We start from the raw sequence: 26,598 nt of genomic DNA on the forward strand, positions 1-26,598 counted from the left end.
CGTTAGTTCAGTTTGTATTTAAGTCCCGTGGTTCAGTTCAATCTTTGTTGGATCATTCATTCTGTTTTATTTCACTTTGCCTGCACTTCTGAGTTCTGTCCCCAAGTTGGGTAAATAAATACTGATTCTTCATTTCCGTCTCCTGCATTTTGGTCCACCTGCTCCACTCCTCGTAACAGCGATATCTTTAATGTTTTACACTTTATGTGTCATCTTCAATGGTTGATGTTTTAATGATATTTTACAGATAAGGAGTTGTTGATGCCAAAGGCAAAATGTCCTCTCCAGTGGACAGTCAAGTTGCATAATGGTATGTTAATGTATTTTATTCTTGAATAAATTTGAGCAGCTGATACACACAGTTTCTGTAGAGGTATTTTCAGTTCATTCATTCATTACAAAGCCAGATTAAAAACTCAAGTTCCATTTGCATTGAATATGTGTATGTATATTTATGTTATTTCAGATTTTACTATGACCTTATATATGAACCTAGTCCCGGATTTTGTATTTTCTGTTGACCACTGACAGAAAACTCACTAATACAGGCCCAACGTGTTTCATATAAAGGAACAACTGTCTCACAAAAGGCGATTTCACTTCTTTGACTGAAATGACTAACAGTAATAGATCAGTGTTTGGTGTAACAGGGAACATTCTTGCACATATTAACCCTGGCCTGTGTCACACACATGTAAATGTGTGCTGTTAAAACTTGTTTTGATGACCAACTAGACCTGAAAGGATAACTAGAGAGAAGAAGAACACAACGTACATTCAACACTCAAGCTATTGCCCAAGCCCATTAAACAAAGTAAGATAAATGATTTTATTTTTAGTTGAAGACTGGACTAATTTTAGCAAAGAACATTTCTAGTCATTGAAGCTATTAAAAGTGTTGACAGGATTAAGCATCATATTAGCAGCAGGACTATGAATGTTTAAATTGCAAGACACCAGAATATTTAAGGTAACAGAGACCAGAGTAAGTTCAGTCAGCGGGCAACATCTGCTGAGACTGAGCAGCACAAAAGCGTTATAAAAAAAAAAACTATGTATGCATTTGCTCCTCAGGATATTGACACATATTATGAAAAATAAACTCCCCGCTATCTTGTGACTGATGTGCCATTAACTCTATTTAGACTTCCAAATATAGGATCTTGTTTTCCTCTTATCAATAGGTAAATAGCAAGATAAATCCTTTAACTGCTGGGATGAAGAGGTGAGGGGTTTGATAACCTGCTGGGATGTATAGATTTCTGTGTGGGCAGAAAGGCAAAATCTGTTCTTTTCCAGACCTACTTCTTAAAAAAGGTTTAATTTGAAGATATAAGTGTATTTGGGACATTGACTTGACATTATGTTGATATCAGAACAAACAAAAAGGCTAATTTCACTTATACAGCAATTTTCAAAACAGAAATTACTAAGTGCTATATGAGAAGAAGAAAAGGAGAAAGAGGGGGATAACAGCATATCTTTGAGGCTGGTCTTAGGTGGTAGCACTAAACACAAAGTATAGCAGATGGTTATGTCATTAGTTTTGCAGGTATTTGGTCATAAAGCAAATGATTGAACAAACAAAATATGAAAAGTTAAAGGATCATCAAAGTTATTACACTTCATCCTGAGGGGGACATGAATGTCTGTACAAAATTTCATGGCAATTCATCCAATAGTTCTCGAGACATTTTACTTAAAACCATAAATGTGAACCTCACATTGGCGCTCAAGGAAAAGTCAGAGGATCATCAAACTCCTTAGGATTGTCTGTGAACTATGAATGTCTGTATAAAATGTTGTCCCCATCCATCTGTTCTAGATGATATATAGATGAGATATTTCCTTGAATAAGTGATAAGTGACAGTGATAAGTAAATTATGACCTGCTGGTGATAGTAAAGGAAAAGTCAGTGGATCACCAAAGTCAGTAGCATTCATCCTCCAGGGACTTTGAATGTTCGTACAAAATTTCATGGCAATCCATCCAATAGTTGTTGAGATATTTCAGTCTGGACCAAAGTGGTAGACTGACCAACAGACAGACATTGTGATTCAGCTAGAAACAAGGAGAATTAAGTGTATAATGTACAAAATAAAAGTTATTAAATCAAGAAAAAAGCTAAAGAAAATTATGTATTGGATGCTTGAACCTGCCTAATGCCCATTCAAAATGCTATAAAATGATTCAAGATGCGCTTCTATGTGCTTACATTAATTGATATTTGTTGAGAAAATTAGCAATTTGCAAATTTGACTGTTTTTTAAAGCGATTTTAGCCAGTTTCATTTCATCAGTGAATTCAGATCCATTCTTTGTGAACTAAGGCCTCCCACACAGTTGGTCAAAGGTCCTGATGAAGAGTTGGGATCAGAGCTGGCAGTGTGACAACACTGTCTCTGACACATGCAAGTGAGAACATTTCACACGTGGAGGCATGTTCCTATATACAGCCTGACCAGGTGTCACTGATTAATCTGCACTGCCTACCGTAAGGACCACATTGTTTTGCTCGCACTGTTGTGTAATACAGTATGCTAAACTGTGAGTGGAAATATTGTTAGCCTGAAATAACACTGTACTGAGATTTGTCACCTCCAATAACCTGTCCAGGAAGCAGACACACCTCCTGTCACAGTTGGACTGTCTCTAAAATGATGATCATGTGCATTGTGTGTTTGTGTTTGTATGCATGCCGGACTGTGTGTGTTCAGTCGTGCTCTTCATCACTTGTCCCCTATAAATTGTAGCATCAGACGTTAGCCTTTAGCTGTTATTTCATAGATTTGAACAAAGGTGCATGCAGCTGCTGAATCAAAATTGGCAGCAAACAACAGTATAACTATAAAATCTTCTCTCAGACATACTGTAACTGCGGGCACGTTTTGAGGTTGATAACACCGCATAATAAAATATATTGAGTGTTGTGGACATGTGGAAAGGTTTGCGCTCTTGACTCCGTCCTTACCCAGAAGTGTTATCAAGAGGGTTTAGCTAAGGTGAGGAGTCCCTTCAGATAATTTCTTTATCTTCTTCACAAGGCCCTTTATGTGGATGGGTTGACCTCATTAACCTCTTTCCTAGTTCTTGTTCTGTGTTCTCCATGTTGCCATTATGTTTCCTGCATTCTAACTATACTTTGGGCAAGCTGTCCTCACTTAAAACAGTAGCTTTATGTTCATATTGTTCATCTTTGCTTTGCTTCTTTGTCTTTTGTAGTCTCATGTGTATTCTCGTGTATGTTTATTCTTGGAGCTGTGAGCATGAGAGCTACTGAAAATCCAGTGATTAATGATCTGTATGGTTCTTCATACTTTACCAGTAAAGTTTATTCTAGTTCTGATTGTGATTAATGCTTCATAAGCCATGCCAAGTTTGTGTAAGCAAGCATATCAAACTGTTTTTTTTTAATGTTTTTGCGCATATACATGGATGTATATACAGATTTGTGGACACATAAGTGTGTTTTTTCATGCACAGTAAATTTATTGTCTATATATTCATTCAGATACCCTTGTAGACCTTTTGCACACACTCACACACAAGTTGATGAGTCATCTTCTGCCTCATAGCAGCTGTCTTATGATCAGCTATGATTACTGACTTAGCTCAGAAACATTTCCAGAATCATAGGCTTTCTCTTTCAATCTGACTCAGAGAAACTCATGCATGCATTTGTCATGAGCAGGCTTGATTATTGCAACTCTCTGTTAATGGGTCTTCCAAACAAAATAATCCATAGATTACAATTTATCCAGAACTCAGCTGCACAAGTTCTAACCAATATTAAAAGATCAGACCATATAACTCCAGTCCTCCAGAACCTTCACTGGTTACCTGTTGTTTTCAGAAGGCAATTCAAAATCCTCCTTTTGGTTTACAAAGCACTTGCTGGTCTGGCTCCACAGTACATCTCAGACATGCTGTCAGTTTATAACCCCAGCTGATCTCTCTGGCCAAAGGTGGAAATCTCCTCCATGTGTCTGGAGTACTCTCAGTACTTTCAAAGTCTGATGAGATGGCATTTGGTATTTATGCCCCTAAAGAATGGAACAATTTGTCTGCTGAACTTAGACTTGCCCCAACACTGTGTGGAGCATTTTCTTAAACATACCATATTTGTATAGTATGTTTGTTTGTATGCGTGTGATTTAATATGTATGTATGCATGGATGTTTCTGTTTATTTGCACATGTTTGCTGTTTCTTTTTATGTAAAGCACTTTGAACTGCTTTTGTATGAGATGATGCTAAATAAATGAATATAAATTTAATTGAATTGGATTGAATTTGAATCAATAGACTATTTAAATGTCTAGAATTACAGAGTCTGTAAGCTTTGCTCATGATGGGTCTATAACTGAAAGGTTAATGTTTTTTTCACATTGGATATGACATTTATTCCATCCCCTTTTGCATCCAAAGAGTCTCTACTCATTTCTTCCAGAGTACAGGCTGTTTCTCTATTTAATGGGCAAGTCAGGTACCTGATAACATCATGCTTCTTATTTGTTTCAAACAAATTATAGAGAAAATTGCATGTCTTTCAGAACCCACTAATAATAAGGGGTGAAACCTTGTTTGAATGATCATAAAGACTGTTTGCCCAGCCACTTGTGGAAACCTGAACAGACCAACAGCACGATTAGCACTGGCTGGTCTATTTTAAACCTTTTCACTAGTGAGCATGCTATTGCCCCCACTCACAGACAGCAAATAGCACAGAACACAAGACAGACCTGCCAGCAACTGAAAATACAACAGTCTCACAAAATTGACGTCATCTCAATTCAAAAACTTCTGAATCCTGACCCTGGATAGCCTCGGAACACCGCTGGTATGGTGGCTGCTTTCTGCATGTGTTTAGCTAAAGTCATGCTAACATGCTACTGCTCATACTGCAAACTGCATGTGCATGTCTGCCTGGAGTGAGGTGACCTGTGTATGTTTAGCACACCCACTGATAGTGTCAGTATCGTCTCCACAAGAGTGTGATTTGGTGGGCTGCAGCTGCTCAGGGGCGTAACAGTTTAGGAATCTGGTCAACATAGAGAAGAAGGCAAAAAAACAAAACCTGAGAGGGTCCTCTCAGCTGTTTGTCCTGATATTAATTTTAATGTTTTATGGTATGTATGTCATACATTTTAACTGGATGTACAAAAACAACTTTCTGATGCAGACCCTTTTGAACAACCCACTACTCTATAATCTGCTGTCTCATTTGCAACCTTTTATCAAGTTTCTTTTGTGATTGCTATAGTTACATTAAATCAGTATACTTGAAATACCTGCATTCACTGAAACAACCACGTGTCTCCTCTTCTTCTGTGCATTCAGTGCATTCAGTTGCTTACTAGAGCAAAACATCTCGTAGTGATTCATTAGCTAAGTTGGAGAAAAAAAGAGAAAGTTGAACCAAGTGTTCTTTGTAGTCAGATATAGTACACCAAACTTAATTACATAACAATTCAGTGCTTCATTCTTCACTTTGGGAAACTGTAAATGCAGTGTTTCAATCAGGCCATTTTAATATTATTCCAATTACAGCTGTGCTTTGAGCTCAAATTACACACAAAGATTGCAAAGAAAATCTAAAATGGAGACCCAGTGTTTAGTTATCAGTTCACGGGTTTCTTTTTATATGATGTGACCAGATGTGGTAGCAACATACTGTGTGCTACTGTTGTTCTATTTTCAGGTTGAGAATGGCACAAGTGTGTGTATGAACCAAACTCCCCCCTGATGTTCTCTCATATTTTTTTCTCTTATGTGTGTTTGGCTCCACTCTGCCACAAGATCTTTCTCTCTGTACTAACAAAAGTGGTGCAGACATCCAGAGCAGCAGTCCATGGATCCTCCAGTGCAGCATGCAGAGCATGGCTCACTTCTGCTCAGGCAACTGGAGAGGATGAGAACAGCTGAAGAACTCACCGATGTGGTGTTGTTGGCAGAGGGGATTCCCTTTTCTTGCCACAAGGTGGTGCTGTCTGCATTCAGCCCTTATTTTGAGGTAAAGTGGCCATGCATAATACAGGCTGTTGGAGTTATTGTGCTTATTCAGGAAAATACATGATGATGTGTGTTTTCCAGAGCTGATACTAATGAGCATGTCAGCAACCAAATATGTTGATGATACTATTATAGTATAATTATGTCATGTTCCGGTATTTTGGTAAATCCCTGTGTACAGGCCATGTTTACATGCGGCCTGAAAGAGACGCAGGAAGGAGAGGTATGTCTCAGAGACACTCCTGCTCACAGCCTGAAGCTGTTACTGGACTACATGTACCGTGCTGAACTCCCCCTTTCCAATGACAACATCCAGGGGGTGGCTGCTGCTGCCTTCCTGCTCCATGTAGATGGAGCCTTCAGGTGGGAAAAAAGAATCAGGATGTTGATAATTATTCCAATAAACTAACATCAGCAGGACTTGTACAGTGTTAAAGGCATCATGGTAATGTTATCCTCCCTGTAACATCTTCTGTGAAGTAAGTGTAGGACAATTTTTGCTACTGCTTCAGGTTGTGTCAGAGCCACATGGAGGCCCGTATGGACTCTTCCAACTGTGTTGGTCTGTACCACTGGGCCAGAGACTTGGGGGCCACTGGGCTGGCTGACTGTGCCTTTAGATATCTCTGCCAACACTTTGCACAGGTGGGAAATTTGGTATTACTAGTGTCAAATTTTCTCTTAGAGAGCCATAAAAATATTCCTGGCTCCAAGATATAAGACCTGAAACATAACATGACCTGATTACGATTTGTGAAAATACCTGCCTTATAATATGTCTAATAAGCCCTGTAGGACCAACCTGTTTTAAAGGCTCAGAACAGATGATCTTTTTGATGATGCTCCTTGTCACAGTTAAGCTGTGTAACATTTTGCCAGCCTCCCCTGATCTCTGACTCTAGTTTTTCAGCTACTCAATGCTGCCACTAATTAACTTTTTAGCACTGTCATACACAGGTGTTGAGATGTTTTTGCTTTGATATTTGCTACCATCCTCCACATATTGTCTTTCTTTAATTCACTCATTCCCATTGTTTTTTGGCCCCGTTTTTATCTGATTGTCTCTAGGTTTGTGAGGAAGAAGAAGTGCTGGAGCTGGATGCCCAAAGTCTTGCGGATCTGCTGGGTTCAGATGACCTTAACATTTCACAGGAGGAGGTTGTGCTGGAGCTGGTGCTTCGTTGGGTGGAGAAGCGCAGGGGGGACTCAAACAGCGAAGCTCAGGCTGTGGAGTTACTCAGGCGTGTCCGGCTGGAACTTGTGGACCCTGGATTCCTCCGTAAAGCCAGGAGAAGAAACCCGGTGAGAAGAGAAGAGCCAAATAATAAAGGCCAAGAATCCTGATCCACATTTATCAAGGGATTAGTAGATTAATAGATTACTGTGCCTTGAAATGAATCTTCCAGGTATTGCTGAGGGATGCGGAGTGCTTTGGGATGATTGATGCTGCTCTCCAGACGTCAGGTCTCTGTCAGACATCAGCTCCGCCTCGGCCAGCCCTTCGCTACGGCATGGAGACCACTGACCTGCTGCTCTGCTTAGGTGGGGTGGATGAGGAGGGAGTGCCTGCCCGCCGTGGAGGACTTGCTGACCTCAGCTTTTGCTTTGCCCCCCATGATAGAAGGACTTACTACATCCCCTCTCCACTGAGGGGCTCTGGGGGCATGGGCCAGATCACAGTGGGGGCTGTGACACGAGACAACAACATAGTGGTGGCCATAGAGGCAGAAGACCAACACAGGATGAAGAGGGTGGATATCTACAGGTGTGTGTGAGAAATCCCTTTTTTTTAATGGATTGCATTTAATGCTAGATCTGATCTGCATGTTTATGTTCCAGGTATGATAATTCGGAGAAGAACAGCTGGGTGGAGCTGTGCTCAGCAGCATACAGGGACATGTATGCTTTAGGGGTGCTAGGTGACGCCCTCTATATGATAGGTGGTCAGATGAAAGTGCATAATCATTACATCATCACAGACAGTGTGGAGAGATGGTCACTGAAAAGAGGAGGCAGCTGGCTCAGCTTCGCTCCTCTGCCGCTCCCTTTAGCCTGCCACTGCACCATTACCCTGAAGGACCATCTCTTTGTGCTGGGGGGCTGGACACCACAGGTACAGAATAAAGAAGAATAAACATTGTTCTGCAGTCAATACAAGTCTCCTTGAGCAAGAGGACATTTATTCATTATCAAGGGCAGGCTAGCCTGTTGAAAAGCAACAAGAGATTTTCCCCACAGGGATCCGTAATGGACAAGTGATTGAAAGCCACCATGTGTAGAATTTGTAAATGTTCCTCACTTTGGCGCCCCCAAGTGGTAGATTAAAGAAAGTATTCAAATAGTATCCAGCAGGATTTTAAAGGGGACATATTATACACATTTACAGTTCTATAATTTTAGTCTGGGGCCCTAATATCTTTGCATGATTTCCAGTTCAAAAAACTTCTTACTGACCATTTGTGCTGCTCCTCAGTTCAACCTCTGTCTGAAACAGGCCGTTTTAGCCTCTGTCTCTTTAAATCCCCCCTCCGAGGCCACTCTGTTCTGATTCTCTTGGAATCAGGACAGAGTGGGCTCTTGGAAACTACCCCTCGGGACACTTTTGCTGGCTCGGGAGGCCACGTAAACCATAGTTGTAGGATTTGACTACTTTTTCTTGTTCTTTTCTTGGAGTGTTAACTTCTTAAATACATCCGTACATGTTTGAGCCAAAATCCAATCTGAAATATGAGAGTAGACAATGCAAACAACACATGGAAAAACCAGGGCATCAACCTTAGCAAAGTAGAAAAAAACGTTGCCAATAAAGCTTATTACTTGCAGGGAGCATTTCTATATAAGTTAAGCTTGAGTTTTGGTACTTTGACCATGTTTAGCATAGATATCCGACATTATATATATATATATATATATATATATGTGTGTAAATTACAGAAAACCACAAAAATCACAATATGTCCCCTTGAAAAAGACACTGTGGCAGGCAGCAATGCACCAATTATCACCAGGATTGTCTTCATTTTCCGCAATGAAAACTTATGTAATAAGAATTATATGAATGACGTTATTAACTCATAAAAAATCTAGCACATTGTGGCTTTAAAGCAACCCAATTATTTACAGTCAGATAGTGATTCAGTTTGACATTTGCTTTCTCTCCTTCTCTGTTTCCTCAAGGATATAACATCTCATTTCTCACTTCTCACCCCATTTTCTCCTTTTGTTCTCTTCTCTCCTCACTTCCCTCAGCACCTGCCAGATGAAGAGCCAGACAAGCTGAGTAACCATTTGTTTAAGTTTGACCCTGGTAAGGACAGGTGGACGGAGTGTGCCAGGATGAAGTACTCCAGGTACCGCTGCGGCTCAGCTGTCCTCAATGGAGAAATCTACATACTAGGTCAGACAACAAGACAGACTGCTATTGTGCTCCTAAATATATTTGCTGTGTGGGAAAGAACCAAGCAAAGTGATGTGTGTGTGTCCTTCAGGTGGCATAGGATGCGATGGAGAGGACCGTGGACAATCACGTCGCTGCCTGAGCTCTGTAGAGATCTATAACCCGGACACAGACACCTGGAGGGCAGGACCGACGCTGCCCACTTCCCTACTCTCCCTCCGAACAAACGCTTCCAATGCTGGAGTAGTGGAGGGAAAGCTGTACCTCTGTGGATACTACAAGGCGGCCGGTCAGTTAGTGAATGCCCGTCAATGCTATTTTAAACATCTCATCAGTTTAACTTAATGTTGAAATGGCTGTTTTCTGGCTGAAATGTTTCCTGTTGCACAAACACAAGGCCCACTGCATCTGCATCAGAGTTAGGGAACGCCAACTAACTGATGCGGCAGTATCTCTGCAAATTCCATTTTGGTCAGCCATAACTTACATACTTTCTCCCATGACTGCAGGCCGTTATGAGATCATCACCAAGGAGATTTTGGAGTTGGACCCCGCAGACAATGTGTGGACAGTGGTGGAAAGACGAGCAGCGATGCACGACAGCTATGATGTCTGTCTGGTGGCTAACCTCAATCCTCGGGACCTCTTCACACCCTAATTAATCTCCTCCTGACTCTGAGTAACAACAATGCCAGGAGCCAGCGTGTGTGGGAGCTTCTGTCCTCTAAACGTCATACAGCTTTATCCAAACCCGGAAATCACATAAATCAACAGCAAGGTCGATATACATGTGAAATCTGGATGTCTTGTCATTTGCTGTTGGTTTGCTGAACAAAGCAACTGAGGTGGAAAATGTTTGCAAAGCACAGTTTTTAAAAAAAATGTAACAATCAACAAATCCTCATACCTAAAAGACAAAATCGACAGTTTTATCCAAAATGACTCATATGACCTACTTTGCTTGTGTGAGCATTTTCTGATCTTACACCTTTATAGTTAAGGTTTGGTAAAGTTTAGACAACCAAACCGACAGGAAGAGTGTGAAATGATCATGCTCAGCAACATTTACTGTTGGTGGGAGGCAGGATGTGAACTATGGTCTCTGGGGTCAAAGTCAGACACTTTTGCAGCACTTTAACAATGTCACACTTCCTTTGCTTTTTCCTCTGGAAGACAAGAATCATTAATCACATGACCACAAGAAGACAAGAGCATGATTGTCACCAAAGCTTATGTGGTGTTTTAAGCAACTGCACCAATGACCATAGAAAAACTTACAAGACAGCAGACTAAAGAGTTATTAAGCTTTTACTAATTATTTATGTTAATAAGCCATTTAAATTCTTTATGGATCAGTGATAACACAGTATAATGTATTAATAAAAACACATTTGGGGTTTCAAAGTTGTGAGCCCACATTCAGGACAAAAAGTCCTTCAAATTCCTTTGCTTTGTCCCTGCATGAATTAGTATTTGGACTCTTTTGACCATCCTGCCCTCTGAAGGAAGGATGCAGAGTATAATAATGATATACTAACATTTGTTACTGCAGACTTGATTTCTTGTTGCAAAGTGATTTATAAGAAATCAAGTCTGCAGTTATTACCAAAAAAAAGAAGAAGATATTTTACAGTTATTACTGACTGGAAAGCGTCAATAAATGATTTGTTAAGTGTTCCACAGATGCTACAGCCATGACAAATGATAAACTTAAGTATGTCTTATTTTATAGTAGTTCTATATCCTGTTATCATAAAAAGAGCAGCTTTTTCATGGTCTTTATAGACTATATGAGGGTAATAAATATGTACCAGTTGAGTTGCCTTTCCACAGATGAGCATCCTTTTATGTTTCTTGGTTATTTACATGTAAATTTGGCATAAAAACAAATGAATTAAATCCTTCAGTCTTTCCAACTACCATAAACCTACTTTGTCTCTCTGACTTCAAAGCTTTTGCTTCCTCCCAACTTCTTGTCCAAGATTTATTTTCTCTGAGCTCACCGCATAGCCAAGCATCAACAAACATGTCTGATTGAAGTGGCGGATTTAGGGTGAGTGTCTGACCCGCTTGACATTCCAGACATGCCTTCTTCCCCTCTCTCCTGCTGTGGAGTTGGTCAAATACGAGCCCCGTCGGAAAACCCAAAATGATCCAAAATCAGTGTGACGCGCCTGGATGTTGCTATGACAGCTGGCTGTGGAATGAGGAGGCTCCACCCATCGCTCCGGACCATGTGGTTCCCAGCGCTCCTGTTGCTGTGTTTTTTTGGGGGGAGAGAGAGACAGAGAGAGAGGAAAGTGCGGCTGCAGCTCAGATGGATCGGATGAGTTCTCTAAATGTGTTAATTTTAAGCCATTAGATTAGTTTTGTTAACGCTCTATATGGGCAACTTCTGGCGCACAAACAAACACGTCAGCTGCTTTTGTTCTGAGCTTAAAGTAATTTGGGGATCTGGTCCCCACTGGAGGCTGCTCCTGACAGGTGCGCAGAGAGGATGGGCAGACGTGAGGCGGACAGCAGAGGCGCAATGAACACCAGCGACCGCTCCGAGCTCGGCTGTCTGCAGGACGCGGAGTCCGAGCGGTCTAACAGGCTCCACAGCCGCCGTCCCTGCAGCGCGGACAGCCGGCTGAAAGACCCAGACATGGAGGCGGCAACGACTGCCAAAGCGCCGCCGATGGAAGTGAAGAAGCACCAGCACAAACACAACTTGAAGCACCGCTATGAGGTGATGGAGACTCTGGGTAAAGGCACCTACGGCAAAGTGAAGAGGGCGGTAGAGAGAGCAAGCCTGAAGACAGTGAGTGTTGAATATGATGTGTGTAACAGATGTTTTTTAATCCTTATTTAGCCTACCCTGGAGAATAATATGTTGCTGTATGATAGACATGTTACTAAAACCAATATTTCTGAACCCTCTCTGATGGCAAACCCACACAAAAAGGTTTACAGAAATGTGACTATGCAGCTCCAGGTCTTGTCTCTGCAGGAGGTCTTCAGCAGTCTCCCTGTGTGTGTGTGTGTGTGTGTGTGTGTGTGTGTGTGTGTGTGTGTGTGTGTGTGTGTGTGTGTGTGTGTGTGTACCATGTATTATTCATGTTTTTTGGGATGAAGACTTTTGGATGAAGGTTTAGGGTTAGGCAAGTAGTGGATATGATTTGGATAATGGAAGTCTCCAGAAAATGAATGTAAGTCAGTGTAATGAAGTGATGGAAACTTGACTGTGTGTGTGTGTTTGTGTGTGTGTGTTTGTGTGCACTGAGGTATTTGTTTCTGTGCCTAGAATGTTGCCTGTTGGTTACTGATTTATTGATTGTTTGACTTTATTTTCCACCTGAGTGGAAATTTATCTTTGGCTTCTCTCAAGGAACAGCAAAAGCACATACACTACACATAGCACAACACACCATTAAAAACATACAAAATATGCAACATAAATATTGATTTAGAGGTGGAGTTAGGCTCCTGGATGATGTGTGTGTGTGTGTGTGTTTGTGTGTGTGTGTGTGTGTGTGTGTGTGTGTGTGTGTGTGTGTGTGTTTGTGTGTGTGTGTGTGTGTGTGTGTGTGTTTGTGTGTGTGTGTGTGTGTGTGTGTGTGTGTGTGTGTGTGTTTGTGTGTGTGTGTGTGTGTGTGTGTGTGTGTGTGTGTGTGTGTGTGTGTGTGTTTGTGGGTGAGCTCATGGCTTGATGCTGAACCCAGTTCTTCCTTCCTGTGCTGCCAGGCTGAGATGCCTTTGGTCTGACTCACTCAGCACTTGAACAAGGGGATAAAATTACTACAATAGGTCTCTCCTCCAATAGGAGTCTGACCCTCTTTACCAGCACACAAAGACACACACACACACAAAGACACACACACACAGACGTAAATACAGTAATAATATAATATGCCTCTGTTTAACTTTGCATTCTGAATATCCAGGTTAAAAACAGAATGCGGTGCCAGATTACTTTGAATAATCGCAGGGTTTATGTCTACAGTCAGGCCTTAATCCGTCCCTCTGTTAGGATCTGAGCACAAAGAGACAGAGACCCCGTCAGCCCCAAATTCCCCCTGTGTTTTTTAGTAAACAAACACACTGTAATAGGGATAATCTTTTTCACAATGGGATTGGTGAAGTGAGGCTGGCACAATTCCTCTGGCTGCTTTCCCTGTAAGTCTGAGACCTGCATCTGTGAATAAGAAAGGGCCGAGAGAGGGAGTGAAAGACAGAAGACAGTTAGGAGACTGATGGAAGAATAAACAGACAGGAGAGCAGAAAGAATCAGCTATGCTGTGTGTGAGTGTGTGTGTGTTTGTGTGTGTGTGTGTGTGTGTGTGCAGGGTGAGTGGGTTTGGTAGGGCAAGGGAAAATGCCGAATTCCTGGAGCCTGTAGCCGGTACATACCAAGGATTCTTTGAAACAAAACGGACATTATTTTTGGAAACAAGACCAGGGGGCTGTTGTCTGAGTGCGGGGAGGATGCAAAGAAGGAGGCAGTTTTAGAGCGAAGAAGAGGAGGAGGAGGAAGAGATTAAAGAGTCGGTTTGAGACTGTTTCAGGAAAAATGTCTGAGTGTCTCTTCTGCGTTGCTGCAGGAAGGGAATGTGACTAATGTACAGGGTGAAATGGAAGGAAAAGGTGATGGATACTGGGTCTTGGGTATGCAGGGTCACTAATCTGTTGTAGGTCATTTACACTGAGCCTGACTCTACTCCTAATCTGTCAGATCTGTATTTCCATTCAGAAAAGAAAAGAAGTGCACCTATTTTGCTTCACATGTTTTTTTTTCAAGACCAAAATACTTCCAGCTAGCAGACACTGCATTTTTCCACCAACCAACAATTCTTCTTTTTGACAGTTTCTCTCATCTTTTTAGATACAAAAACCCAAACCAGATGTTGTTTGGGTTGTTGTTGCTACAATATATGAATCAGTTTGCAATGCTATTTATCAGATTAACTAGTTTTCTATCAAACAGTAAAATCATTTATTTTGTGCATTAGAACATTTGGATTTTGATGCAGAAACAGTATTGTTCAGACCTACTTGTGTTATTGTACTGAGTTTAGGGCTGCAACGATTATTCTCTTGATTAATCGATTAGTGTTTTGGTCTGGTTTTGTCCCAACCAACGGTCCATGACACACAAGATATTCAGTTTATTATCACAGAAGACTAAAGAAACTAGAAGATATTCACATTTATGAAGCTGAAACCACAGAGGTTTAGCATTTTTTTTCTTTAAAAAATGACACAAAACAATTTTGATATACAACTGAGTTTGTGTATTTGTCCTTTTCGTATCCCCCTCATCAATATACGACACAGCTGTGAAGTTCCTGGTTATGGAAAGGGACAACTTAAGGCTGTGTCTGTGAGGTCAAGGGTTTATTTGGCAAGGATCCTGTATAATCCTGCTGTTAAATCCTTCACAGATGCACCAGGGATCTTTACTGATGCTCAGGCTCTTGGGATGCGTATGTGTGTATACATGAGAGTATGTGTGTGTGCATGAAGTCATCTGTGGGAATAATGGACAGGAAGTGAGTGAGTGCCGGAAGAAGTAGAAGAAGAGCAGAACAGGAAAGAAAATGACCAACTTTGTCTAGTTTATGTCTCTTTATATATTGTACATCTGTATTGACTGTACCATTACAACATGCGTGGTATGTTCCTCAACTATCCACATTCTCTGATATTGTAAAAGAACATCTGATTATATCTGCATGACTAATACACTTACTGTAGCTACTTATGTTTCCTACTTGCATCTAGTTACAGTTTGGCATTTTCAGCCAATATCTCACACTCAGCACATTGTTTGGATGAACAATGAGACATTGTTCGGTAGAGGGATATTTTAGAGGTCATACTGAGACATGACGCATATGTTGCACATTTGCATGCACATCGATGAGATCACGCACATAACCACACTTCCTCCTCACACACGTGCCCATTCAAAAAGGCTCTTAGTGCCCTGAAGGGTGAACAATGCCCAGAGTGTGTCTCCCGTCTCTGTGCTGTGCTGATCAGGCCATAACGCCAAGAACAGTGGGTAAGTCATGACTTAGAGGGACGGTGAAGTACTTTTTTTCCCCCCAGGAGCCCTGAGTTGACAGACTTTGACATACAGTATTACTATTTTATCTATTCCTGCTGTGTGCTGCCTCCTACGCCCTCCTTTCTCATCCCTGCAGCTTATTTCATATTCTCCCCTTCCCTTCCTCACATCGCCTCCCCAACCAGCAGGTATTTGGGTCAGAAAACATTCACGGGCATGCAAGCGTACCGCACATGTTAAAAGCTCCCCAAGCTTGGACGTGCGCCATTCAGCTGACAACCACTGAATATGAGTGGGTTAGTCTCTGACCCAGCACCTCTGGTCTGACAGAGATGCTACATCAGTCTGGAGTGTCTGGTGATGCAAGAAGAAAAATCATTTACACTTGAATTTAGAAAAGATATAAACCGAAAAAGCCAAATACTCCCTTTTGCTGGATAGTGTCATATCAGTTATAGGTCAGTTTAGTCCGGTAGTTCCCTGGAGTGTGTTTGTGTTGTGTTACATAACCATTGGAGCGTGTGAATTGTGTCTTCCAATGTCTCGTAGATGCTTCTTTTTCCGGCAGCTGAGAATGCCAGAGCTGTGACCCATGGAAGAGGCCTGTTTGCCCATCGGGACAATCGAGGGTTTGACAGAATTAAACAGAGGTTTGAACAGTGCTATGTTAGGATGTCAACCTCATAAAGTAGTCCTGTAGCTTATCCAACTCCTTATAACACATCTCTCGCTCTCCATCATATATTTTATTTTATTGTATTTCTAAACAGAACACCCTGATGTCTTATGACCTCTGTCTTGTCCTTTTATGGTGGTGTTTTGGTGACAGTTAAAGGGTTTAATGGCTGATGTTGGGGTGTCTGATTTGCTGTGTGTGTGTGTGTTCGGTGGTTGGGGGTTACATTGGGGTACAGTGAGTGCCTGGGATTAAGGGAGCAGAGTGTGAACAGTGCAGCTGTCAACCTTCTGCCTCTGAGCGTGCTCAGATCACAGGAGACCTGCTCTCACCATCCAGCCTTTAAAACCACATAATCACATCTAATACCCAGAGATTTTATTTGTGTATGTGTGTGTGCATGTGAGTGTAACTGTGTCAACAGTATGTATGTATATATGTCTTTGTTTCCATGCATGAACTGTGCATCTACTCGAGTTGTTGTGAGGGAAGTGAAGGGGAAAGTTGATTGGTGGATTTGCAGAGGAACTAATTAAAGAGGAATCTGTGTTGGCTGGCACGAGTTCTGTGAAAATGGGCAACAACAACAACAACAGCAGCAAGGGTTGTACATAGTATCACCAGGGTAACAACTGTCCCCTGATGACCTGCTGCTGTGGAAGACGGGCTCTCTAGAAAGATTAGTTTTGTTTAGCTACCATCCATCCACACTTGATCACCAGAGCGATCAAAATATGTGTGATTTGATTCTTTGTAGACTCAGTAGTGTGTATTCTTTTTTCAGGTGGCAATCAAGTCGATCCGCAAGGAGCGCATCACTGACGACCTGGATAGAATTCACATCCAGAGAGAGATTGAGATCACCTCCTCGCTCAGGCACTCCAACATCATACGCTTTCACGAGGGTGAGACTATAAGCACACACACACACACACACATACACACACACACACCTAAAGTCCTAAATATTGTTGTGATTGAGTATTAAGTGTCATCACCAAATAGAGTTTTGGACTCTGAATGTTGCACAGAAAGTGAGAAGTCTTGTAAATTTGATTTATTATCAGTGACGAACAGTACAGATAAGAGTTACTGTGAATTCAAAGTAGGTGTCATACTCCTTTAACACATTGGTCATATCAGCCTGACACACATAGCAGTGTTTACAGGAGTGTTGTGCAACATTGCCAATAAAGGATAAGGCTGCTGGTATTCCATATTTTTTACGGTCAACAAATCCCATTTGAATACCAAAACCTACAATGGATTGATCCTACTAACAAGTATTTGCTGTGAAGCAAAGCTTAACTTAGCTTCTCCCTCTTTGCCATTGTAGCTTTGTTGGTTTTTGGTTTATTCGTAGAATTTGTTGACAAATACAAAACTATAAAATACGGTATCTCCAGCCTTATCCTTTAAATGTCTGTAACATTCAGTATATTTATATTTTTGCGAGATACCTAAATGTAATTAAGGGTAAAAATATCAAAAAGGAACCAGAAATCCTCCATATGTAACTATGTTGTAGACTTCAGTTAACCTGCGGGACACTTTTACTTTATGAAACTTGTAAACATGATAGACAGTGTGCATGATTTCAGGTTCCCTCTCAGTCTATACAGAGTCATGTAAAAGTGAGATTTGGGTAGTGATTCGAAAAAACTGTAAAAATTTGAGTACACAACATGAAGCAGTACAAAATTTCAGCAATAGCAAGAAAAAAAGCAGACTCAGACACATTTACCACAAGAATACCAAATTACAGACTCATATAGAAGACATATACATTGATCCACACATATCAAGCTTCCAGGCTCTTAATTATTCATAGTCTTTTTAGCTCCATTTCCACACAAGCAGAATAGCCTGAGAAACACAATAACACACTGTCAATGTGTCCTGCGTCTTGTGCAGTGTTCGAGAGCCGGGATAAGATCGTGATAGTGATGGAGTACGCCAGCAGAGGAGAGCTGTACGATTACATCCAGGAGAAGAGGAGACTGCCAGAAACAGAAGCCCGAAGCATCTTCAGACAAATCACATCTGCTGTCCACTACTGCCACAAGGTACACACACACACGTACACTCTGTTGATACACACATACTTTCTGCAAATGCACCACCACCGGAATTCAGTATGAATTAGGGAACCACATGTATCCACGTGCTGAACTGCATGCAGCAGTATTCAACTGTGCACAAGCAAATACAGTACCACTAAATCCACTAAATCCTAATCCTAATACTGCAGAAAAAAGTTGACTTGAGTTTTCAGATCTCTCTGGGTTAAGAGCCTTGATTATTTTTTACCGTCACACTCACACACTGACACATTTCACAAACTCTATATGAGCTTCCATCCTCCTTCAACATTACTGTAAGCCCTGGTAAACGAACAAACTCTACTTTGTTTTATTGCTGTGTACGTAAAATCTACCTCTGTGCCAGAAAACAGGAATTACTAAGGAAATAGTCAAATCCTATTAAGAAAGAAGAAGTACATTACAGTAAAAGCGAGTATCTGTGCCTCACAGTCAGCTGAGTTGGATATGACAGAGATGTTTTTGTTTTTATATAATTCTTATTTTAGCAGTTTGGTTCCTTTGTGAATTCCTCACATTAAACACAGAGATTATCATTCAGCTCCCGTAGCTTTGTAGTATGCAGGAGGTGGATTTTGTGCTCCTCGTGCCCTGAAATATTGTCCCAAAATAGACATGCGTGTTCCGGCATGAATGAATTATTGAATATGCCTCTGAGGTATGCAGGGCACATGGAGGGATTATCTTCAAGAGAAAAATTAAAATAATTCAGAGTCATTTTACTGCTTTTTTTTTGTTGTTGCTATAATCCATAAATCAATAGCTATAATAATAATAATCTGGTTAACCACATAGATTTCTTTCTTCTTCTTTTATTTCCCTTCGTCTCTGCCTTGCACACACACACACATGCAGGCTTACATACCGTACATACTGTACATAGAGCATTGTCTGAGGTCATGGGGTCATTTCCTCCACTTAAGTGCTCTGAAGAGGATGTAATTAACGATAGAGAGGAGGCTATTCTGGCTCATTAGCCTGTGGCTTTAAGAGAAACTGACAGTAACGTTTAAAGTTTCCCTGCGTCACACGACTTCCTGGGTGGCCACAGTGATCTATAGTGACATTGTCTCCTCTTATGATGTACTACCGACTCAATAACAGGGAAAAACGCTTGATGAAATGGTGATCCTGCGACAGCCTTTTCCTCCAGTCGAACCTCCAGTGTACTCTGACTCTTTCATCACCGCACCCCACAGCTGTCTACATTCTGTGGCCTCTCGTTGACTCCCAGGTGCTTAATGCCATCAGAGGATCAAATCGCATCAAATCAGATGAATTAACCCAAACAAAGCACTTCCTCATGCTTGATGACGATTAAACAGTCTGAGAGCCTCTCTCACGTCCGACATATGGCCCTGCAACACAAGGCCCGAGTGGAATGTTAATGGTCATAAAATAATAAATGAAAGACAAACGTCCCGTGCACCACAGGCTGAATTTATATTGTAAACTTCAGACATTTCAGACTTAAGTTTGCATGCAGAGAGAAAACATCTGACTGTAAACTCGAGGGAGGAGGAACGCAGGACCTCACGTGTCTCTGCTCTCTTGCAGAATGGTGTTGTGCATCGAGACCTCAAGTTGGAGAACATCCTTTTAGATCAAGATCTGAATGTAAAGGTAAGATTGCTTGAACATACAAACCTGACCATTCATATCACTTTTTAAAATAGAAGCATCATGCATGTTTTGGAAAAATAAATGTTGAGTTTTCTTCCAAAAACCACACATTTATATAATTTATTTATGTATAAAATAAAATAGGTGAGTCCTCTTCAAAGGGATTGTTGATGAGAGTCAAATACATCATGAGTTATTATAATGAATTGTCTGAAGTCCCCTGATTGTACTTTTGTTTTGGAACATAAAGGCATAGAGTCGGAGAGTTAGTGCAGCTGGTAATGGATTATCTTTCCAGCTCGAAAATAAAATGCACATTCAGAACATACATTGGAACATTTTCAGCCCACAGTAACTTTAATGTGTTGTTAAGCTATGCACACTGAACCAGCACAAACATAGTGCCAGGTCTTATAAAAGAACCAAGGGGTCATTTTTTGCCTTATTTGGGTACTCCTCTCCTTATATGGGAGCTGCACACGGCCAAGGAGAATGCAGGGAATCCAGTGGCAATCGCTCCAATCGAAGGGTTTTAGTATAAGTATGTTCTGTCTGTCTGAAAGAAAACACTATGTGCAGACGTCTCAGCAGCCCTTCATTCATTACAAACCTCGAGTTCACCACATCGGCCTTTAACAGCATCCGCTGCAGGAAATGACCTACTCTCTGTGCAATGCATGTGCGTGTTATGCCTGCACAAGTTGCCTGCTTAATGGCATGTGTGGACAGCATGTACAGACAGACGTGTGAGGTAAAATGCTGTATCTTGGTCAAATTTGTAGTCACAGATTACACAGTTTTTCTGTTTTCTGAACTGAGCATTTTGAAAGTGTTTGCTTCATTTATGTTATTACACAACTTTCAACAGTTAAAAGACACCTCACATATACTGTTTACAACCAGATATACAGTTCATAGCCTATGTATTAGAAATGTCTTGAAAGATAGGTTCACAATTGTTCAAGTCTGTCCTAAAACAATTTTCAGGGGCCCAAACAAACAGACACGTTTTTTTTGCTGTAATCATCCCTCCTGTTCATACAATAATGTTAAGAGATCCCTTCATAATGTACTTTGTAAGTGATAGGGGACCAAATCCACAGCCATCCTTCTGTGCCAAAATGTATTCAGAAGCTTATTTGAAGATACTATGAGGCTTCAGCCATCCAAATTAGTCAAATCAAGTCAATATCTTTCAAAGATAGCCTTTTTAATGCCAAATACCCTCATTTTCAAATACATTTTTTCCCAAAACAAGGGCTGTGCATTCTGTCCCCCATCACTTACATTGTAAGCACATTTGGAGATCTTATAATGGTCAGTATGAACAGGAGGAATTACAGCAAGCAAAAGCTGTTTCAATGTTCATTTGGACACCTGACTATTGTTTTAAGGCAGACTTGAAAAAAAATGTGAACCTATCTTTTAAGGCACTGGACAAAAAAATAAACAGCAACTAGAGGTGAATAAACCCTTATTCACCCATTAAGCACATAACATGAAAAAGTACACTTGGATAAAAACTAAAAACATGAGGCTACAGGATCTATTTTTTCAACTCACTGCTATAATGAAATTTTGCTACAAAATCCATCATTTCAGTAATCAATCAAAAAACAATCACTCTGTTGAAAAGTGAATCCTTAATTGATATTGAATAAAATACAGACACTGACATGATAACTTTTCCAAGATCTAATCAGTTTTTTATTCAGTATACAAGATGGTAGTTTGTTTAATTATATAAAGCCACAAAAAATGGCTAAACTCCATCCTTACACAATATTTTCACCTCAAACAGCAGCTTGTGAAAATTTCCCCAACAGGCTGTGAACAACTGTAGAACATTTACCAATGATCTGTTTCAGCACAGCATGTATATAACAGAAAGTAACTTCTCACAACAGTCTATGTAATTCCCGGACACGTGTACGGGAGACGTTTGTATGTTTAGAAAAAAGAGTGAGCGATGTACGTATGTGTGTGAGAGTACAGGAGCCTCATACAGATGTGTATTAACACTGTAGGACTCTGACACACACATACACAGCATAGCTTGTAGAAAGTGAAGCAATATAAACAGCACAACTCACATTTTCAGTCTACACATCATTATTGTCACTGTATGTATAATATCAACTGTGAGCTGACTCGTATACAGTGTCATCTTCCATCTGTGAGGTCTCTGTTTCCCTGTGCCTCGGTTCCACGGAAATAAAGCTGTCATGTTGAGTATTTCTAACACCAGCGGGGCTGATAGTGTTCTGGTGCGCATGTTAATAATCTCTTCAGATAGAGAGGAGCCTCGGTATGTCTGCGTATGGCACTCGCAGCCTTGAGTGAGTGATTGTTCCGTTACGTGAGTGTAAGCAGCCTGATGTTTTTGGCCCTCTTCTCTTTCCTCACTCACACTTACTCTGGCAAAAGCTCAGCATATCTATTATTGGCTCCTTTAAAAGGAATTGCTTTGAGTTATTGTGTTTTTACCACATGGGTAAAAGTCTGCAGTCGTACTCACTGAAAAGGAATCTGAATTGCGTGAGGATGAGTGTGAGTGTTATGAAGGATTCAGTGTGATTAGTTCATAAGTCTGGACTGAGATCTGAGTACTGAGTATGACAGCTGTTAGGTAGTTATGTCATCTGTGACTGGGACTTGCTGTCACATCAATCCTTTTGTCCACTTGACACAAAAATATGAACACACACATACGCTCTCAGAAGCAGTAAGCCTACACGAAGGAACACAAATTGAAACTAATTCATGTCGTCTCTTTTTCTTACTTCACAGCTGGCTGACTTTGGCCTTTCCAATCATTTCCAGAAGGGCAGTCTGCTGCAGACATACTGTGGAAGTCCACTCTACGCTGCTCCAGAGATAGTGAAAGGCCTGCCATACCAGGGGCCAGAGGTGGGTCAACAAAACAAATTTTCTTGTCTCCTGATGAAATCCTCTTCGCCAACATTTTGAGTCCAGCATTAGGTTACATCATAGTGTGACGTTTGTACTAAGTGCTGTTGCTGGTGAGCTGAGATGATATCACTTGTTAGTGTCACCACATGTGGTTTTGTTTTTGTGTTTAAAGCAATTGGGTTTTTTTAGCCACTTTGTGGGTAGTGCAAAAAGCTGTAAACACAACATTGAGATATTATCACTTTATCACAAGTTTAATTTGTCTAACAATAGTTACAGTTGCCTATTTATACATCCAACACACACAAAGCAACATTAGCATTTGTTGTGAGTCATGTTTCTGGCCACACAACACAAAGTATATCAGGGGAAAAAGTCCAGTATTCACCCCCATTTAAGCTCTGTTTTGGAAATATGTTGCCCTTCAGCCAAATACTGCAAAATGTTCACAGCTAGCTGCTACAAGTTGATGAGAGTGGTAAGACTGAACCAAAAACTGTAAAGTTGTGGGCTGTAAAACCAAAATAATGAGCTTAAAGATGCTAAAACTCTCTGTAGAGCTGAGGGAAACTGCAGTCAGGTGAATCTCAGTGGATTCAGCGCTACCTTTTGCATTACACATAGTTATTTGAACCATTTTTAAATAAATATTTTTATTGCAACTATATATGCTGCAGAGGAACCTCAGTATGTGTCGGGCAAAACTCAATTTTCAATTCTATTAGATTCTATAAAGCTGAATGTTAATAGAAAATCTAAACATGAAGCTCTCTCCTTACTTTTGTCATGTTGAAATGAAATGAAATCATATCCAGCCTCATCATATTAACTTGAATCCTGAATTTTATGAGAGTTGTGTGCGTAGGATGTTCTTCATTATCTGTGTTTCTGTGTGCTAGGTGGACTGCTGGGCACTGGGGGTGTTACTGTATTCCCTGGTGTACAGCAGCATGCCATTTGATGGGGCCAGTCACACTACGCTCACAGAGCAGATTAGCCAAGGTCGCTATCGGAGACCCAACCCCCCCTCAGGTACACCGTTACATTGTCCATGTCTTGCTCTATTAACGTTATGTATCATATGTGATTGCTTTGTGTGTTGTTGTTACTAGTATCCTTTTATACACAATACTTTTCATTAGTTCCACTTCTATAAATAACTGTTGACTCTGTTCCCTCCAGACGCCTGCGCTCTTATCGACTGGTTGTTGACAGTGCGTGTGGATGAGAGGGCCACCATAGAGGACGTGGCCAATCACTGGTGGGTGAACTGGGGTTATGAGGAGAGTGTGTGTGACTGCCCTTCATCTCCACACCAAGACTGCCCATCCCCCTTGTTAGCTCGCTACATTGACTGGCAGAATCGGGTTGCTGCTACCAGCAGTATGACAGTTGACCCAGGGTGCCTATCCTCTGAGTCCTCCCATCCATCTCCCCACCCCTTTTACTTCAGCTTACCTCTGAAGGGTGATCGTGGAGGAGGAGGAGCAGGGGGAAGGGTACGCGGAGGAATGTCAAGCCTCAGGAAGTCACGCAAGGAGAACGCAATTCCCCAGACTGCACTCGGAGCGTGCGGTGGTGTCTGTGCAACAGCGGCCTCCTCCGCTGTGGCTTCAGCCACTTCCACCATTGAAAGGAAGAAACCCAAGGGTATTCTGAAACCCCAGAGGAGTTTTGACTCAGTCTTTCATAACCCTCCAAAAGAAAACTCCCCCTCCCAACCGTGCAACGCTGCTCCTCAGACTTATCGAACACATGCACTTGCCCATGCTGAAGTCCTGTCCACCAGCCTGCCGCCCCCCTCTACATTCAGTCAGCCCTCTTCTAAAATGCCCAAGAAGGGGATACTTAAGAACCTGTACGGAGGGGAGTCAGGTTATGGTTCTTCCTTAGAAAGAAGAGGCTCTGGGGCAGGAGTTAAAGAGAGTGATACAGATGATTTGTACTCCCACAAACAGTACACTTGTCTTCCGGCAGCAGAACATAGTCCAACCATGCGTACAGAGGCAGTAAGAAGAAGGAAGGGTATTCTGAAACGTAACGGCAAGTTCTCGCGCAGTCTGGACCTTTCTGATGACGGCCACTCATCAGCGTCTTCAGCCCCCACGATGTTCCCCGAGGCTTTGCAGCAGCTCTTTCAGGCCACAGGGGGCGCAGAGGGCCGCTACAGCCGTCCCTCCAGTGTGGTGAGCGAGGACAGCCTCTTTTCCTCCGATTCCTTTGACCTGCTGGACCTCAGCGCCCAATCACGTCGCAGGATTTTCTCCCGGCGGATGCAGCACAGTGCGTGCAGCTCAGAGGAGGACCTGGAGGCACGCAAGACCAATGAAGAAGGAGAAGGGCAGAAGGAAATGCTAACATAAGAGACATCATAAGAGACTTTTCTGAGATAATCAGTGCCTGCCGTCTGGAAAAGAGTTAATGAACTCTGGAAAGGTTGCATCTCGAGTATGTGGACTCCAACCGAGCATTGCACCATTTCTTGGCATATCTGTCTACGTTGAATGATGAGTTAAACTGTACACACTGACAATTCAACTGGCAGTGTGTCATGACACTAAGTGGTACCGAAAGGGGATCCAGTATCTGCTAAATGGCAGATGGGACCTCAATGTGGCAGAATGGACACACAGTTTAATGAACTCTCTCCGACCTCACCTACACAACAGATCCTCTGTTTAGATCCTACAGCAGATTTCTGTTCAGATGAGCCTTGCAAATCTGAGTCTGACACTGACATGCACTGCAGATATTTGAAACTGTTGAGAAGTATACCTGAGTAACGTCATGAATATGTGAATCCAAGCATTAGTGTGCCGATAGTAACAAACCGACAAGACCTAAAACAACTCTAATGTGATGATAAATTCTGCAAAACCGAACTGTTGTAATATTGCACCACTCATTGTCATTGAGTATATTTGTACCACACAGTGTTGTACTGTGCACAATTTGCTCCCTTGCACCAACAGACACAGTGTGTATAACACGTTGCTTTTTACCATGACACCACCAATGCTGCTGTGGACATTTAAATAGGTGACGTATGCAGTAGATGTATGCAATTTTAAATGTGTCATTTTCATACTGTGAGAAAAAGAATTGTGTTAATTTTGTTCAAGCATTTCATACTTTCTTTTTGGAAAAAAAAAATAAATTAATTATGTGAACCTGAATACTTTCCAAATGTTTTTTTCTGGTGACAAAACAACAAAATAAGCAGGAGGTGAGAGATTAAACGAGAATGAGAAGAGTAAAGACAAATATTATGAAACACAGGGCATTTTTAAACAAATTACCCTTTTATTCCAAATGTTTCCCCTCCTCTGTAGTTCAGGACCCCTTCTCTTTTTGGCCTCGAGCATGACACAATACAGAGATTCAAGGAACATTGTTTATGAAGGACCAATTTGATTGATTTCCAAAGTTCTGTTTCTCCATACGCAGATCTGTATTGCCCTACAGACTGTTTTCATTATGGTTCATGCACTTAAATAGAAATGCTTTGGAAAGAAGAAAACAGGTCCAATAAGGCTTCGTTGAAAGTATTTAAATGCGATAAATTTAACCATTAACTTACAGATCTGTGGTAATTTGAGAATAAATGTGCTTTAGAAGTTTTAAAATGTTTAGAAATCTCACTTCAGGGTACACTTAAATTTTATTTGATCATTTTGTTTAAGAGAGCGATTAATACATCATCTGTGCAAAACTACATGTTGGAAAAAAGTAAACAATGAGGCATTGACGCATGCAAGCTTTCCCTTTGTTTCCTTTATTGGCTTTCACTAAATACTTTTCTAAACACAGTCCTCGTGCTTTGC

The 26,598-nt window shown here is 41.3% G+C and overlaps 2 protein-coding genes across 2 annotated transcripts; both read left to right on the forward strand.

Moving 5' to 3' along the window:
- The first annotated feature begins 27 nt into the window (after nt 1-27).
- On the forward strand, nt 28-11,588 carry LOC121896409 (kelch repeat and BTB domain-containing protein 12-like). The gene is made up of 11 exons (XM_042410283.1): nt 28-110; nt 248-310; nt 5,799-6,012; nt 6,193-6,374; nt 6,524-6,656; nt 7,080-7,313; nt 7,418-7,776; nt 7,851-8,124; nt 9,261-9,408; nt 9,500-9,697; nt 9,918-11,588. Exons 3-11 carry the CDS (start codon nt 5,851-5,853, stop codon nt 10,064-10,066), a joined length of 1,839 nt encoding a protein of 612 aa, XP_042266217.1. The 5' UTR covers nt 28-110; nt 248-310; nt 5,799-5,850; the 3' UTR covers nt 10,067-11,588.
- Nucleotides 11,589-11,684: 96 nt separating this feature from the next.
- Nucleotides 11,685-25,940, forward strand: LOC121896408 (NUAK family SNF1-like kinase 1). Its single transcript, XM_042410282.1, has 7 exons — nt 11,685-12,211; nt 16,921-17,041; nt 18,051-18,202; nt 19,796-19,861; nt 22,652-22,771; nt 23,674-23,806; nt 23,957-25,940. Exons 1-7 carry the CDS (start codon nt 11,906-11,908, stop codon nt 25,135-25,137), a joined length of 2,079 nt encoding a protein of 692 aa, XP_042266216.1. The 5' UTR covers nt 11,685-11,905; the 3' UTR covers nt 25,138-25,940.
- Nucleotides 25,941-26,598: the final 658 nt, after the last annotated feature.

The sequence above is a fragment of the Thunnus maccoyii genome, chromosome 4, assembly GCF_910596095.1.
Source record: "Thunnus maccoyii chromosome 4, fThuMac1.1, whole genome shotgun sequence".
Lineage (NCBI taxonomy): Eukaryota > Metazoa > Chordata > Actinopteri > Scombriformes > Scombridae > Thunnus > Thunnus maccoyii.

Bases quoted from the DNA above. Each gene is read 5' to 3' on its own strand.
- LOC121896408 (XM_042410282.1), top strand. From the start codon at position 11,906: ATGGGCAGACGTGAGGCGGACAGCAGAGGCGCAATGAACACCAGCGAC. The intron at 12,212-16,920 runs GTGAGTGTTGAA...TTCTTTTTTCAG, and splicing joins AGAGAGCAAGCCTGAAGACA to GTGGCAATCAAGTCGATCCG. The intron at 19,862-22,651 runs GTAAGATTGCTT...CTTACTTCACAG, and splicing joins ATCAAGATCTGAATGTAAAG to CTGGCTGACTTTGGCCTTTC.
- LOC121896409 (XM_042410283.1), top strand. From the start codon at position 5,851: ATGGATCCTCCAGTGCAGCATGCAGAGCATGGCTCACTTCTGCTCAGG. The intron at 6,375-6,523 runs GTGGGAAAAAAG...CTACTGCTTCAG, and splicing joins CATGTAGATGGAGCCTTCAG to GTTGTGTCAGAGCCACATGG. The intron at 6,657-7,079 runs GTGGGAAATTTG...GATTGTCTCTAG, and splicing joins TCTGCCAACACTTTGCACAG to GTTTGTGAGGAAGAAGAAGT.